The sequence below is a fragment of the Humulus lupulus genome, chromosome 8 (genome assembly GCF_963169125.1).
Source record: "Humulus lupulus chromosome 8, drHumLupu1.1, whole genome shotgun sequence".
Taxonomy (NCBI): domain Eukaryota; kingdom Viridiplantae; phylum Streptophyta; class Magnoliopsida; order Rosales; family Cannabaceae; genus Humulus; species Humulus lupulus.
In genome coordinates this window covers 69,863,927-69,881,411 of record NC_084800.1, presented here as the reverse complement: position 1 = coordinate 69,881,411, position 17,485 = coordinate 69,863,927, and the positions used below count along the sequence as shown (strand labels likewise).

At 35.7% G+C, this 17,485-nt stretch overlaps 1 protein-coding gene across 1 annotated transcript; it reads left to right on the top strand.

The window, feature by feature from the left end:
- Window positions 1-11,469: 11,469 nt before the first annotated feature.
- LOC133797714 (dnaJ protein homolog) lies at window positions 11,470-15,093 on the top strand. Its single transcript, XM_062235727.1, has 7 exons — window positions 11,470-11,627; window positions 11,726-11,889; window positions 12,364-12,529; window positions 12,624-12,768; window positions 12,937-13,213; window positions 13,353-13,551; window positions 14,542-15,093. The coding sequence occupies exons 2-7, from the start codon at window positions 11,740-11,742 to the stop codon at window positions 14,865-14,867; spliced, it is 1,263 nt and encodes a 420-aa protein (XP_062091711.1). The 5' UTR covers window positions 11,470-11,627; window positions 11,726-11,739; the 3' UTR covers window positions 14,868-15,093.
- The last annotated feature ends 2,392 nt before the right edge of the window (window positions 15,094-17,485 follow it).

Here is a 17,485-nt window from a genome sequence, read left to right as displayed (position 1 = left end):
ACTAATCAACAACATAAAAAACAACATACTTAACAATCCTATAAAATCCTAAGAAATTCATAGACAACATTTAAACAATATAATCACAAATCAATTAATTTAGAAACCATTGAAAATATATAGCAACATAGAAAGCAACCAATAAACAACCAACCTAAGCAACCTAATAATACCTACTTAACAATAAACGCAGAACAGTAAAACATAGGAAACTCAAGAATCATTGCTAAATTGAAAGGAACTGAAAAAATACCTTAGGAGCAGATTCACATGGTTTTTCAATAATTAATTGGCTTTTTTTGGATCTTTTTTCTTTCCTAGCTTCATGTTTGCAATTATAGAGCCTTCTCTTCACTCTTTCTTCACTAACAGAAGCAACTGCAGATTTCATATTTGATTTAGAAGTTGGAATATTTGTTTGAGATGCAGGAGATGCAAACGAAAACCGTGTATGAACCATGACTCGTTAAAAACTGTAGCAACCTGAGAAAAACAGATACATTTACCAAAAATGGATTAAAATACATCAAAATATGAAAATATTAAGTTTATCTAACATAGAGCAATGGCTAAGTAAGCATTCAATATTTTTTGGGAATACTGGGTTTTGATTGAATTTGTTTGTAAATAATGTCCTAATATGATTTTTAATAGCTATGGAGGCTTGACTAGTCTCAACATAAAACTTAATTTTAATAAGTTTAAACCTACTAACACACTACACTGTCTTACAGAGAGCACAAATATGTCTTAATAGCTATGGAGGCTTGACTAGACTAAATTAGTGAAACTAATTTCTATTGATGGTTTAGGTTCTGTTTCAACTAGAGAGGAGAGGAGAAGTCAATCTATGGGTGTAGAACATTCAGGCAACCTGCAAAATAATACTTTTGAACCTGGCCTAGACAAAGAGCAATGGGATAAGCCACCCAAAAGACCCCATTTAAAATCAAAACCTACTGATCAATTGCCTCAACCATCTCAAAATGGGAAACTACATATTAAACCAAGAAACAATTTACCTGATATAAACCACACTGAAGAGGTACAATTAAATGGATACCATTATGAACAAAATCAATAGGAAGATGAGACAGTAACAGGTTTACAAAGACTGGATAAGGATATTAATGTAGAATCTCAATTACCAGTTTCAGATTTCAACAACTTATTTGCATTGAACCACCATAAATAATGACATTCAAGGCTCACACAACAAATGCAAAAGTGAATTAACAACACCCAACATCTCACATCAAGGCTCACCCAATATAATTATATTCACATGAACTACTTGGCCTTTCTGGTAACAGAGAGCTCAGATAGTAAAGTCCCCAAATAAATATGAAAATTCATTCAAAATTCAAACTCCTCACATAACTTGCACTTGCAATGATTAAAATATTACTCAAAGTCCATATTCCAATTTGTACGAGTCTACTACAAATCATATACATAATGTTCGACAAAATGTCTTAACCAATTTGTACGAGTTAGCACCCAAATTCAATCAAAATCATTTCCAAAACTAAAGAGAAAATGTGATTTTGAGAAAGAAAAAAAAAGCAGAAATCAAACTCAAATACACGGCTAGCAATCTTTATCTTAGGAAACAAACATAAAAATATCAGAGCAGTGGGTTACCTAGCCAAGCGATTTTCTTCAGAAGTAGCCTTTAGAGTTGAGAGTGTTAAGGAATCTACAGTTGTTGAACTGTAATCAGTTAGGATTAGTTGGTTTCGTTATGGCCAGCTCTCTGTTTAGGCTAACTTTCTTCAGTTAGTTGTTTTGTTTGTAATCTCTGTATATAAACAATTGTACTATTCTGTTCAATCATCAATAGAGATTACTTGTTCATTTTCTTTTCAATCTTCTGAAACTTAACATGGTATCAGAGCTCTCTCGTTCAAAGCTATGAATCCTCTCAATTCCAACAATGGAGGTCCTTCGTCCACCAACCAAAACCTTCTTCCCAAAACTAATCTTGTTTCATTTTCTCATTCTTTGTCTGTTCGTCTTGATGACACAAATTATCTTCCCTGGAAACAACAAGTTCTCGCAGCAATCAAGGGAAGTCATCTTCAACGCTATCTCGATCCGACTGCCGCTCCACCGAAGTTTCTTACCGACGACGATCGACGCAACCACTTGATCAGTGCAGAGTTTGAAGACTGGGAACAACAGGATAATGTTCTGGTTTCATGGCTCCTATCTTCAATGTCAGAAAAGGTCCTTACTCGAATTGTAAGGTGTGATATTGCTGCTCAAATATGGATCACTCTTCAAGAATATTACACAACACTTAATCGTGCTAATATTGGTCAATACCGGACTCTGCTTCGCAACACCAAAATGAAAGATTCTCTTAGTGACTATCTACTAAAGATCAAGAATCTTGTGGACACACTTACCTCCATTGGTCATCCTACCTCTGCACAAGATCATATCGAAGCCATTTTCAATGGCTTAACCAGTGATTACAATGTCTTTATCACCTCTGTCAACACTCGTACCGATGCCTATAGTGTTGCAGAGATTGAAGCTTTATTGATGGCACAGGAAGTGTTCTTGGACAAATCTGCTAAGGAGCTTGACATTGTTAAGCATGAAGTCCATATGGCTCACACAAGACCTCCAGCTGGCCATGGTTCAAATTCCTCATTTTACCCCCACTCTCCATATGGATCTGGACAACACCTGTCAAGAAATGGACCACCACACTTTTACAATGGACAACCAGGACTGTCAGGACCACTTGGCTTCAATAGTGTTTCCCCTGGTTCACGTGGTCCCCCACCAAATCGTGGCCAATTTGGAAATTTTCGTGGAGGATCATCTCATGGAAGAGGAATCTTTACAGTGTGGGGTTAGAAAACCCAATGCCAACTTTGCCATAAAACTGGTCACACGGTCCAACAATGCTTCTACAGGTTTGACAAAACTTTTCTTGGTCCTGAATCATTTCAAACCTTCTCTGGCAGTGCAAATGTTGCTGAGATGCAGGCCTATTATGCAACCCCTGAGGATGTAGCTGATCCTGGATGGTACCCTGACTCTGGAGCCACAAACCATCTCACTCCAAACAGTCACAATTTACACACCAGCACAGAGTTTCAAGGAGACCAACAGATACACATGGGTAATGGTAAAGGTTTGAACATTAGTAAAATTAGCAATTCCTCTTTCATTTCCCCTTTTGAATCTCAAAATCTTGTTTTAAAGAATCTGCTTCTTGTGCCTGACATAACCAAAAACCTACTTAGTGTGTCTCAATTTGCTTTTGACAACAATGTTTTCTTTGAGTTTCACCCATTCTATTGTGCTGTCAAAGATCAGGTTACTCAGAGGACTTTAATGCTTGGGAATCTTGAAAATGGTCTCTACAAGTTTGACACTACTCAGCTTGTCTTGTCTCACTCCACTCCGAAGCCCTCAGATGCCACACTAAGTCAAACTCCTTCTTGTAACTCTCATTTTTTACATGATGAACATGATGAGTGTTTTCTTTGGCACAAGAGACTTGGACACCCCTCATTTCGGGTTGTTCAAGCCACTCTTGCTTCTTGTAATATCAAGCTAAAAAATAATAAAAGTTCCTTTAATTCTAATCTGTGTAATGCTTGTTGTCTTGGAAAACATCACAAACTTCCTTTTCCACATTCTAATACTATATATACAGCTCCCCTCCAAGCCTTACACTCAGATCTTTGGGGACCCGCACCTGTCACCTCCTCCAATGGTTATAGGTACTACATAAGCTTCATAGATGCCTACACTAGACACACTTGGATTTACATGTTGAGAACGAAAAATGAGGCCCTATCTACTTTTATTAGCTTTAAAACCCAAGTTGAGTTACAACTAGATGCCAAAATCAAACTCATTCAATCTGACTTGGGGGGTGAATATCAAGCTTTCACAAACTTTCTTCAAACCAATGGCATTCTACATAGAGTCTCTTGTCCACACACTCATGAACAAAATGGCATAGCTGAGCGTAAACACAGACATATAGTAGAAAGTGGCCTTACATTGTTAGCTCAAGCCTCACTTCCTCTAAAATTCTAGGATGAAGCATATCGGTCTGCTGTTTTTCTAATAAATAGAATGCCTACACATCAACTAGGTTACCTCTCACCTATGGAAAAACTATTTCATGTCAAACCAGATTACTCCTCACATAAAGTTTTTGGCTGTTTGTGCTTTCCTAACCTTAGACCCTATAATAAGAATAAAATGCAGTACAGGTCACAACCTTGTACTTTTCTTGGTTAAAGTTTGGCTCATAAAGGCTACAAATGCCTCTCTAAAGAGGGCAGACTCTACATCTCTCGAGATGTTCTATTCAATGAAAGTGTGTTTCCTTTTGCTGCTGCAGCATCCTCTTCTTGTCTTCCTTCCACTTCTGCAAGACCACCTACACTATCATCTCCTCACTTTCCTCAACCCCCTCCACCCTCTTCCCCATAAACTATTCCTATTATTGTTGCCACACCAAATACTTCACCTCAATCTGAATCGTTAATCTCTCCTATTGCCACTAATGTTCAAACTGCATCATTTGTCCCTACTAATATCTCTGCTGCAAGTTGTGTTAATGACAGGTCTGTTGTAGCTGTGCCCTCAGATAATGCCGAAACTGCTGACTCTCCTTCTCCTACTGCAGCAACAACCCCTCAAATAGCATCCCAATCTGTTGTGGTCTCTGAATTTCATGCTCCAGCTGCATCAAATATTCATCCAATGACAACAAGGGCAAAATTGGGTATAAGGAATCCGAAGGTACTCATGGCCTCCATCACTCCCACATCTGTGAAGGCTGCTCTGCAAGATCCCAGGTGGTTCCAAGCTATGGATGTTGAGCATGCTGCTCTTCAAAAGAACAAAACCTGGACATTAGTGCTGCTTCCACCAAACCGAGTACCTATTGGGTGCAAATGGGTTTATAGGCTCAAGGAAAATCCTGATGACAGTATTAACAAGTTCAAAGCTCGACTTGTTGCTAAAGGTTATCATCAACAAGCCAGCTTTGACTTCAATGAAACATTTAGCCCTGTTGTCAAACCTATCACCATTAGAATTGTCCTTACTTTAGCTGTCTCAAGAGGTTGGAAAATTCATCAACTTGATGCCGACAATGCCTTTCTCAATGGTGATCTTCAAGAAGAAATCTACATGACACAACCCCCTGGTTTTGTTGATCCAGATCATCCTGAAATGGTTTGCCAACTCCACAAAGCCTTGTATGACTTGAAGCAAGCTCCTCGCGCTTGGTTTGACAAACTATCTTCAGCATTACACAGCTTTGGTTTCCTAAGTGCCAAGACAGATCACTCTCTTTTCATCAAATGTACCTCCCACAGTGCCCTCTATGTCCTTGTGTATGTGGATGATATCCTTATCACAGGGAGTGATCAAACTCAAGTTTCCTCTCTCATTGCTGCACTTAGCTCAACATTCTTTCTCAAAGACCTCGGTGTTGTCAATTTCTTCCTTGGTATTCAAGTTCTCACCACTGCTGAAGGGGTCTTACCCTCTCAACAGAAATATCTTCAAGATCTCTTGTGCAAAGCTGAAATGCAGGGAGTTAAGACTCAGAGTTCGCCTATGAATAGTGGACTGAGATTTTCCAATTTTGGAAGTGATCCAGTACTTGATGCAGCTGCCTACAGATCCATTGTTGGAGCCTTGCAATATGCGACCATTACCAGACCTGATATTGCATTTAGTGTCAACAAGGTTTGTCAATTCATGCACAATTCTCTCCAATCTCATCTTGTTGCTGTAAAAAGGATACTCAGATATCTTGCTGGAACATTGGACTATGGACTTCATATTAAGAGATCACCCCAGTTGCATCTTGAAGCCTATTGTGATGCGGATTGGGCAGCTGATCCGGATGACCGGAGATCCACCACTGGATATTGTATTTTCTGGGGAGGTAATCTAATAGCTTGGAAATCTAAGAAGCAAAACACCATTTCCAGATCCTCTACTGAAGCTGAATTCAGAAGTTTAGCCTCTGTGGTGTCTGAAATAAGCTGGGTTCAATCGTTACTCTCTGAACTTCATGTGCCATTGCCCTCTCCTCCTCTTATTTGGTGTGACAACCTCAGCACTATACTCCTTGCTGCAAACCCTGTACTTCATGCACGAACCAAACACATAGAGATTGATCTCTATTTTGTTCGAGATAAGGTCCTCAACAAAGAAGTATTAGTGCACCATGTTCCTGCTGACCATCAAATAACTGAATCTCTGTATATAAACAATTGTACTATTCTGTTCAATCATCAATAGAGATTACTTGTTCATTTTCTTTTCAATCTTCTGAAACTTAACAGAGAGCAATTTCTTGATCTGGAGCAGCTTTGGAGCTTGGATTTGGACCAAAACCAGTCGGTGATAGTTATGGTTCGGAGCTTTGATATGGACCGAATCCAATAGAGTTTTGCCGACAAAATGAGCTGCAATCACCGTGTGGTATTGACGAGAAAAAGAATGGATATGCAGATAAGTGGAATGGTTCTGCAGATAAGTGGAAGCAAGAGTTTAGAAATTTGGGTTTGGTTATGCATGCAGAGAAGAGAAGAGAAGAGGAGAAGTTTGAAGAGTATTCAGAAGCTGTTTTGAAATCGTAAAAATGAAATAAAAATAAATGTATTAACATAAGGCAAATTCTTTGGTCCCTCAAGGGACTTAGTCCAACAAGTGGGACCCAAATAATTTATCAAGTGTCAAGCTTTGAACAATTTGAGTGTTTTTCTTTTTTAAACTTTATGCTTGATTGACTGGTTGTGTAAACCGAATCTAAAAAATTGTGTTGATATTGCTGTGAAAAGTAAGGACAATAAAGTAATTTGTTGTCCAAAAAATGTACAGTCGAGGGCAATAAGGTAAAAAATATATTGTGTTTGAACTTATTTACGATATTGGGTAAGTAATTTTTTGATGCAACTAAATAATTTTTAATGAAATGGTCAGTAATAACGTTGTATCAAAAAGTTAAAAACCTTGAAGTAATTTTATTTGTTTTTTTGCGTATAAGTAACATTTTTATGCTAGTAAGTAATATTTAATTAAGTGGTGAGTAATAATGTTATAGCTGAAAGTAAAAAAAAACAGAAGTAAATATGGTTTTTATTATTGTAATAATAATAAAAAAAGCCAACAATGACTAGAATCCAATGAGCACACCTCATGAGCCTTAGTTGTTTCATGATCATCATAGAAAATTTTATTAGCTGCATTACTCATGTTGACAACATTGCACTAGTAATACATTTTCGACCAAATGATAATTAGATAAATAGTACTCATGTTAACAATATAAGAAATTTACTTGGTTCAAACAAGTATGACCTAAATCGAGTGGATGAGACTAACACTCTTTAGTAAGCACAAATCGAGCTCAGTACAAAGTTATATAATCTGAATACGAACTTTGTTTTTATTTTTCAAACTCTTATCAACATAATACAAGAACTCAGTACAACCTTTGTCAATGCTAAATACAAGATGATATCTAAGTTACATATTCTCTCTATAAAGCTATTAATATAATCTATTGACCAACTTGAGTCTAAAGATCGTTTTCACTCACTAAAACTGCAAAATACTCAAACTGCAGTTATTACTGCTTTCTGTTGTGACAGTTGAACTGTGATTAAGTCCAATTTTAGAAAGTTTGGGAGTAAATAGTAAGTTAAGAGATTTTAACTTTACATGATATCATGATGAAAATTTTAGTCCAATAAGTTGATGTAGAGGAATACAGACTGCATCTAATTTGCATAATTTGTACATCAAAATTGTTCATTAGTGCACACTCTGGAAAGAGCCAAAAGACAATTTTACAATGTACATAATTTCAAGTCAAGTTAGTTAAACAATATAAAACTCGATGAGAGTAATGATAAAAGTGAAAGGAAAAAAATGATCAATAACAAATGAAACTTAACATGACAAAGAGTATGTGATTATATATTTATGAAACTGCTAATTATTACAGGGGAAACACATCTATACATTGTATAGACACAATAAAAAAGATGAGACTATGAGTTAGAGAAGTACAAACCTCATCAACAAACAAATAATGCACTATGAGTTTCACTAATATATATATTTTCTATTAAAGCAGCGAACTGAAATCAATCTGCAAACTTTTATCATCAATCTAAGATATATGCAATCAACTCTATTGGATTTTTGTTTATTTCCTAACAACAAAATATGATTACTTGCACATGCTCTCTCGAAGTGACAACCACAAAAAGCTGGAAACATTGAAATAAATGGCCTGAAATTAGTTACAGCAAATGATTAGAGGTGAAAAGTGCACTTTTATTGATCTTAAATGACAAAATAAATTAAGTTTTGATTATTATTTTCATTTAATTAATATGATATATTTTATGGATGAAAATATTTGATCATGATTTAATTTATTGATATTTTGTAGGAATTAATTAGTATTTTGGCATAAAGAAAAGAAAGAATAAAGAAAGAGTTAAATCTGAAAAACAAAAGGGAATGTGGCATTTTTGAAGTGAAGGAGCCCATTCTTTCGACCCAAGCCCAGCACAAGCTCTCTCTTCTCTTTGCCCAGCCGCCACGTGTCACCATCACCGCCTGCCACGCGTCCCAGGCAGCTCCTTCAACTCAGCCATTTTGTCTGCATGTGCCAACTCCCTTCAGCAGCCTCCAACGCCCATGCGTCTCCAGCAGTCCCTTCTCCTCCTACGTTGAATCAGTCAACCAAGCAATCCATCCGACCAGCCCAACCTCTTAAGCCCAGCAGGCCCATCCGAAGCAACCAAGCCCAGCGTAGCAAGCCCACCTCCTTTCTCTTCAGCCAGCCGCCTATGTGGCGCCTTCCCATTGGCTGGTCTTGGTCAATGGACCAGCTGCCACCAGCCACACTTGGCCCAACTTTTTGTGCACTTTGGGCCTTGCACCTTTCCTCCTTGAGCTTTAAAGCTCATATTTTGTGGTATTTTAGAAAAATGGCATTTTGACCATACACAAAAATAGCTAAGTTAATATTAATAATAAGATTTGATTTTTCAAAATCATATTTTATTATTAGTATTTCAGATTTATTTTGTAAACCTCATTTTGTTGTTTAATTTCTTTTTAGTCATTTTCTCCATCTATAAATGGGACACTTTCTTCACATTTGGTATGTAATTTTTAGGTAGCAAAACTCTACCAAATTTTAGTCTCATTTCTCATATTTTCTCTCTAGAATTTCATGAGAATGTCTAGCATAATAGACTAACCTTCTTAAGAAGGTTAGGATAATCCTATATGCACTATGACTTTGTTTGATATTTTTGATTCACCATGTGCTTAAAGTTTATATATTTTAGTGATTTATTTTCTTTCATCTCTACTTCTTCATCTTATTATCTATATTTATGTTTACTAATAGTATATAGATTTTGTCATGCACTTTCTATGTATTATCAAATTAGTGAAAATAATATAGATAATATCTTTATTATTTTCTCCATCTCACTCATATGTATGTACTTTTGCTAAAATCTATATAGAATTAGTCATGCTCTTTCTATGTATTTTATAAATAGTAAAAGTAATATTTGTGTTAGGTTTTATGTCCAATCTTTTATTGCATTATTGCCAATGGTATAATGTCATTTTTAGATTTCTCATAAGATTTATCTCATCTTTCCATGGTAAAGAATAATAATCACTTGAATACATTTTTGTGAAATATATTTGTGCTTTAATGATAAATCTTCCGAATGAATAGTTGAGATGTGAACTATCCATTTGTGTAATTTTTGTGAATCAAAGATCCAAATAAATAAGTATGCATATTGGTGACTCTTGATCCTTCTTATTTGTTACCTATTGTTACATCACACTTTATTATATCTTTATTTATAATCTTTAAATTTCAAAAACAACAAATATATCACTTGTTCTATTTTCTTTGTATTATTTATCTCTAACATTTATTTATTGATTAACTTTATTTCTTTGCCTCCTTGTAGAATCGACCGCCCGATCTATACTACGGCTACCGCTAAGTGGAAGTCACATTTGAGCGTTAAACAACAAAACTCCCCATGATCTATACTTACAATGCAAAAGAAATAAATAAAAGAAGGCCTAAAAGAGTGATTGAAGCACATTAAGCCTACAACATCACTTATAAAGATTACAAAGCACATAAATAATATAAATATTAAATAAATGAACATTTCATTTAGCTAATATTTTAAAGAGAGAGGCTTAACCTTTTCTGGCACCATTGCTTCATCACCTCTATTCTCTGCATTCGTGAGATTCCTCTAATGTTTCATATTTATTGTATCAAATCTTTAAATTGGATTAATGCTAAGAACTTGAAAAAAGAAAAAATAATAATAGAAAGATAACCTAATTATGTATGTGTTCATACATATATATATATATACACACATAAAACTATTTGTCACTCAATATAATCAATTCATATATTATCACATGTAAAAACCAACCTCATGAAAATAGCAACATAATAGCAGTAAATTTGTGTTACTTTTATTAAGCTTACATTTCCAATAGATTTGCTTCCATTAAAATTATACATAACTTCCAATAGAGATTTTTTTTTTACAGAAATATAACAAAAAAACATGCAAAAGGTAGCCGGTTGCTAAAGAACATGAAGGGATATATGTGTATTTTAACATATCCCCAAGCAAACACCACAATCTCACCATCCACTATGAATCCAATGGCTGAAAAATTAATGAAGGACTAAGTCCATCAAATACAAGCGAGGGACTAAAGAATTGCCCTTAACATAAAAGTTAAAAAGAACAAATATAAAAATAGAAATAAAAGACAATTACTGTATAAATGAAAAAAAATGTAAAATAACGTATATGCGGTGATTTATTGTTACATAATCTTGTTATTTATTTTTATTTCAAACAAGTTTGAAATTATTATATTACTAATAATTATATCAAATTAGTATTGATCTAATAAATTATTTTTAGTACTTATTCACATAACCTAACTAGGGTGTTCAACCAACTTAATTTACATTATATTATTACCTTAATTAACATGTTTTCGAAATATTTAACTAACATTACTCTAAAACTTAATTTCAAATAAATATGAAACATATAAATGAGATCGATTCACCTCGATTTTTCTAGAATTGTGTAGTATGTTAATGCTCATGAGGATTTTTCCTCAAATAAATAAAAAAAGTAAATAAAATCTTAAAACTCAAATCGAACGGTGAGTCCCTTAAAAAAAAAAATCCAACGGTGATGACAATTGATCTCAAAACTTTTAAAAGTTCGAAATAGAAAAATTCTAGATCCTTCTTATGCTTCTCGGCCATCCACTCGTCTACCCATCTAATGCGAAGTCAACATGAATTGTCAATTCTACCCCTATGACCGCTTTCTACAACAATAAATCCCAGCCGTTCAGTTTCTTTCTTTATAATCGCAGATCTGCCCCAACTTCTTATTCCTCTTTCGCTCTCGCCGTCTCGCGTTGATACTCTTTCTCTCGCTCTCTATCTTTGCTCTCCTTACACGAAGGAAAGGGAATAATAATCGACTTTGCATTCTCCTTAGGGTTTGGAATAGGTACCTTGATTTTCTTGCTTTTGGGTTTTTGTGATCCTGAATTTAATGGTTGGTTTTGAATTTTTAAGTTCTAAATTTTTTGTGTTTTCTTTATGCAGAATTATAAGAGAGGATGTTTGGGAGAGGACCAAAGAAAAGTGATAACACCAAGTACTATGAGGTCTTGGGCGTTTCTAAGAACGCTTCGCAAGATGATCTGAAAAAGGCTTATCGTAAAGCTGCTATTAAGAATCATCCTGACAAGGGTGGTGATCCAGAGAAGGTATAATTTTTTTACTTTTGGGTTGATGATTTTGATGGGTGGATCGGCCTCATGATTAAGAGTTTGTTTTAATTATATTTGCGATTGATTTAGTATGCTAATGTGAATGGGTTGATGTTCTTGTGAGCTTGTTGAGATATTGGTTGGTGAAACTGCGTAGATCCGCGTTATAGGGTTATTACTTGTTCATTTATGCGGAGTTTTAAGATGGGTTCGTTGTGAAATTTTGAAGCACGGTTGTAATCCGTCCATGACTGTTAGGCTGACTTTTAGTTTACCTCTTTTGAGGTAGATGGATGATGATGAATACAACCAAAATTTTCAATTGTACAAGTGAAATATAAGCTGAACATAGAACGATATCACTATGGTTTTAACTTTTTATTAGGCATCCCGGTGTCATTTACTTAATTTCAAATGATCTTCTGGATATTTTGGTGATGATTAACGTTGTTTTATATTTGCCTGCTTCAGTTTAAGGAGTTGGCTCAAGCATACGAGGTTTTGAGTGACCCAGAGAAGCGTGAGATCTACGATCAGTATGGTGAGGATGCCCTCAAGGAGGGAATGGGTGGTGGAGGTGGTGGCCACGACCCATTTGATATATTCCAATCATTCTTTGGTGGCAGCCCATTTGGTGGTAAGGGGATTCACATTCTGTGAGGATGAATTTATTTAATTGCCTTGTAGTGATGCAAATTTCAATTTTTTAACTGGAATTCTTCGGTTTTTAGGTGGTGGTGGGAGTAGCAGAGGCCGAAGACAGAGAAGGGGAGAGGATGTAATTCATCCTCTTAAGGTTTCATTGGAAGACCTTTATAATGGCACATCAAAGAAACTTTCCCTTTCTCGCAATGTACTTTGCTCTAAGTGCAAGGGGTCAGTAACTATCGTCATTCTTTATGTTATTACACACACAAGTAGGGTTAGGCCGGGAGTCTAGTTTCCATAATAAAAAAAGACATTTATACATACGCTTTACACTTTTGGAATTTGTTTTTACTTCATGTTGGCATGTTGTTTACTCGATTTATATGATGTATGCAGTAAGGGCTCAAAGTCTGGTGCTTCAATGAAGTGTCCTGTCTGTCAAGGTTCTGGAATGAAGATTTCCATTAGACAGCTTGGTCCTTCTATGATTCAACAAATGCAACATCCTTGCAATGAGTGCAAAGGTACTGGTGAGACCATAAATGATAAGGATCGCTGCACACAATGCAAAGGCGATAAGGTTGTCCAAGAGAAGAAAGTCTTGGAAGTTAATGTGGAAAAGGGTATGCAAAATGGACAAAGGATTACATTCCCTGGGGAAGCTGATGAAGCTGTAAGGCAGACTAATTTTTTAATTTTTTTTGAACCTGCTGAGTTTCCCCTTTTAAGATTTACCTGGCTATCTCTTTTTCCAATGCTAGGTTGTATAGTTTATGTTATTGATTTACATTTCGGGTTCTGTTTTCTTGCAGCCTGATACTGTTACTGGAGATATTGTATTTATCTTACAACAGAAAGAGCACCCCAAGTATAAACGAAAGGGCGACGACATATTTTATGAGCATACCCTGAGCCTTACAGAGGCACTATGCGGCTTTCAATTTATTTTAACACATTTAGATGGCAGGCAACTCCTTATTAAATCTCAACCTGGAGAAGTTGTCAAGCCTGGTAAGTGAATTATCATTGTATACCTCCTGTAACTTGTTTGAATCTTGTAATTTGAAATAAGATTGTCAACATTATAGGCTTTTCTTATGATTTTGCCATTATGATAGGTAATTTGTGTCTGGGGAACTAGATTTAGCTGAAAGAAATGAATATAAGTTCGATCATATGATTGTTTTTTAACTTAATTTTTGGGATGTCTTCTTGAGTTAGACTTGGACCAGTTTATAAGTGCATTTATTTAGTATGTTACCTAGTTTAGTATTGCAATAATTCACACGACTTAAGGATGAAGTCTGTTGTTTCTATATATGGTTGTTTGTTAAGAGGTAATGTTAGGTCTTGGTAAGCCTGTTACTCTTTTGAACAGTTGCCATTGCCTAGCGGCTTCCATTCTGTTGCCCTTCCCATTTTGCTCTCTGGTTCTGTTGAGTGTAATTTGGAACGCATTATTGGTGGCAGTTATTCACTTGATGCATTATATATGGAAATGAATTTTCACAAGAAGGGTTTTCCATTATGCCTTGGGTTTAGTTCTTCCCTAGTAGATGGCTAAACTAGTGGCTCTTGGCAGAGCCAGGCTAGTGCATATGACATTGGAAAGTTCTGAGAGATTTTTGCACCCACTTGGAAGTTGAAAATCTTGTATTTTCTTTTAAGATGCAGAGACTCTGGAGTCTCTAATTTTATCTGATCAACTTCAAATGGTTTACTGGTGAAATTTTGGTGGATATTGCCTGATTTGGTGTGAATCTGGAGTCTTTACAGCTTCTTCTTCGCCTTGTTTTTTAGTGGTCTGCTCTTCATGAGCTATAGTTGCTGGTTTTTGTTTTCTTATTGGTTTTACTATCTGTTTACAAATGTTAGAGTGAATAAGCATGCAGAAGCCAACTAGTTTGACTATGTTTTCAGCTTTTCCTATCAACGGTTGAAAGCAATACACATAAACTACTATGATTCTGAACTTGAATTGTGTTCTTTTTGGCATGACAGAGCAATTTAAGGCCATAAATGACGAGGGAATGCCAATGTACCAGAGGCCCTTCATGAAGGGCAAATTATATATTCACTTCACTGTCGAATTTCCAGACTCTTTAAGCCCAGAGCAATGCAAGGCCCTTGAGACTGTGTTGCCCCCAAGGGCAGGAGTTCAGCTTACGGACATGGAGATAGACGAGTGCGAGGAGACCACAATGCACGATGTAAACATTGAGGAGGAGATGCGCCGCAAGCAAGCTCAGGCGCAAGAAGCTTATGACGAGGATGATGACATGCACGGTGGTGGTGGTGCTCAAAGGGTGCAATGTGCTCAGCAATGATGAGAGGGATGTAGCGTGAGTGATGCTTAACAAATTATTTGTGAGAAATAAACAGTTGTTTCTCCTTTCCTTATAGGTTTTCTCTTTCTTTTCTTTTGCCCCTTTTTAGAATTTTAATTATGCTTCGGGAGGTTTTACCCTTTACTGTTTGCAAAAACCTTATTGTGCTGGAGTCTAGAAATAGTCTCTCTCAGACCTCTATTAAGATATATGCTTGGTTTGTTCATCTGCTCCTAGAAGAGACGTGAATTATTATATTAGTGAATGGACCTGTTGCATAAAAGTGAAAGTAAGCTTGTTACCATTGCTTCTGTTCAACACGAAGATAATCGTAAAACTGGAAAAGACGTATAATAAAATTCTTAGAATGGGCACCGAGATTGTTTTAAAAATAAATAAACGTTTAGCTGAAAATTTTCAATAGTCTAGCAAATCCGTACAACCAAAAGAAAAGATTTGTAATCGTATTTCTTCTGTGTTTGCAAGCAAAATGGGGACTAAAGCTTCCTTTCACATATTGTTTTGGTCGTCTTGAAAGTAGTCAAGGCAAGAGATATGGGGAGAAACCTTGATGAAAGAAAAGAATGAATAAATTAGGTTAATTAGTAGTTAAAGTTTATGTTCTTATTTATCCCTCGTTTGGGACTAAATTGAATTGAATAAATTTTTTTTTTTAAAAATATGTTCGAAGTAACTCTAAAAAATTGTTACTTATTAAATTTTTTATATTAATATTTTCCGTATCTACATTTTTAAAGTTCCTTTAACCATTTTTTTAAAAAAAATTATTCAATTTTCTTTCTCTCCAAATTTATTAGTTTTTATTTTTTATTTTTTATTTATTTTTATTATTTTAATTAATAAACATATTTAAAGATATGATATTTAAATAATATAAAGAAAAAAAATAAAGAAATTGATATATTTTTGTAATTAAAAAAATTAATATGAGATTATACAGTGATAGAATCATAATTTGTTTAGGATTGTAAATAGCCACTTAAAAATTGTAATACCCTACTAAAATAGGACAGTTCCACTGTATGTTTAAAAATGTGTTGGACTCGTTAAGCAAGTCGTTTGGAATAAAACGTGTAGTTAAGGATTTGGTATGATAATTTTTGGTCAACCGATTGCTACTATTCATTGAAATATTTGGTATGTACATGAGATTCCAAAAAAAAAAAAGTTTATAACTGATACAAACAAGCTACATAACAACTGACCTAAGCGACAAAACACTAAACCCTTGATCTCCAAAGGAAATCTCAACCGTGGCAGTCGAGCATGCCGCATATGTACACGTCGCTCCCAAAGCTCTCAAACTTATTGTCGGTCAAGTTTTTCCTTACCCTTACTTGTACCACGTAGTATTCGTGAGCCAAGGCCCAACAAAAAAACTTAAATAAGCATACAGACAATCAACATATTACAATTATAAACAACTTGCTTAATAATTATAAACAACACTCAGCAATATTCAATCTATTTGTGCGACCATAAAGCCACCCAAGTGCGCATTGCACTTGCTTCGTTCAAACAGATATAAAGTCGAACAAGCGTAACTCACGATCCAGTTTCTTTTCAAGTGGCCATAGGGTTGTACCAATTCGTACCGCACTTCCAGATATAACCAGACATACATTACACACATAACCCAACTATGTAAAGCACAATTATTCATATTCAAACAACCATGTCAAAACAGAGTATAGCCATGTTCAATCACAAGGGCTTAAGCCCTAATTTCAACATGGGTGAGATTTTCTTACCTCGAGTTCCGTGCAAATGACGATACAACCTCAAGTACGATCTCGATCCCAAGCCTTATGAAAATCTAGTCACAATATAAACATACTCTTATTAGGGATTGAGTCGAAATTATGAGGCTCACTCCGAACCCCAATTATAGGACAACTATTCCCAGATGCCGAGACATTAAAAATGTCCCTCGAGCCCCCAAGTGGGCCCCTAAGTAGATTCCCGAACTCCCCGAGCCCTAATTCTAAAACTAGAAAAATCGCCTTTCGGGGCACCTGGCGCGGTTGTGCCTGCCCCAGGCGCAGGCGCGAGGCACAACCGCGCCCACATAAACTTTGGAGTTTCTAGGGTACTGGCGCGGTCACGCTAGGTCGCCAGGTAACCAAAATTACCCTGAAACTCAAGTGTTCTTCCCCAAATTCAAGAACTGCGATTCCCCTACAAAACCAGACCTGAAACTCGACCAAAACATGTATTTTCAGCAGGCTACAAACCACAAAACACATCATACAACTTAAAAAAACTACTAACAACATCAAATTACCACAGAAACACACCAATACTCCATAGAACACAATTTTCCATCTCAAAGTTTTAAGCTTCAATACCCCACTTCACAGTTCGAAAATCCCATCTCAAATCACAAAAACCAAAACCAATAGAACTTCTATACATATTTCTATACTTAACTCACCCACAAATACAACTTAAACACATTAGTTCAAGCCTTAACTAACGAAATTCCCAAAAGTGATCAAGAACCATGAAGAACACCAAGAGCACATACCATGCTGCTAAACCTTTCTTTGATGCTCAATTCCCCTTCAAAATCTTCAAACTTGCTTCAACACTTAGCT

What these genes read in the sequence shown, in the direction of transcription:
- LOC133797714 (XM_062235727.1), top strand. Translation starts at nt 11,740, where the DNA reads ATGTTTGGGAGAGGACCAAAGAAAAGTGATAACACCAAGTACTATGAG. An exon ending in TGGTGGCAGCCCATTTGGTG is followed by an intron (nt 12,530 to 12,623) that starts GTAAGGGGATTC and finishes TTCGGTTTTTAG; the next exon opens with GTGGTGGTGGGAGTAGCAGA. An exon ending in CTTTGCTCTAAGTGCAAGGG is followed by an intron (nt 12,769 to 12,936) that starts GTCAGTAACTAT and finishes TGATGTATGCAG; the next exon opens with TAAGGGCTCAAAGTCTGGTG.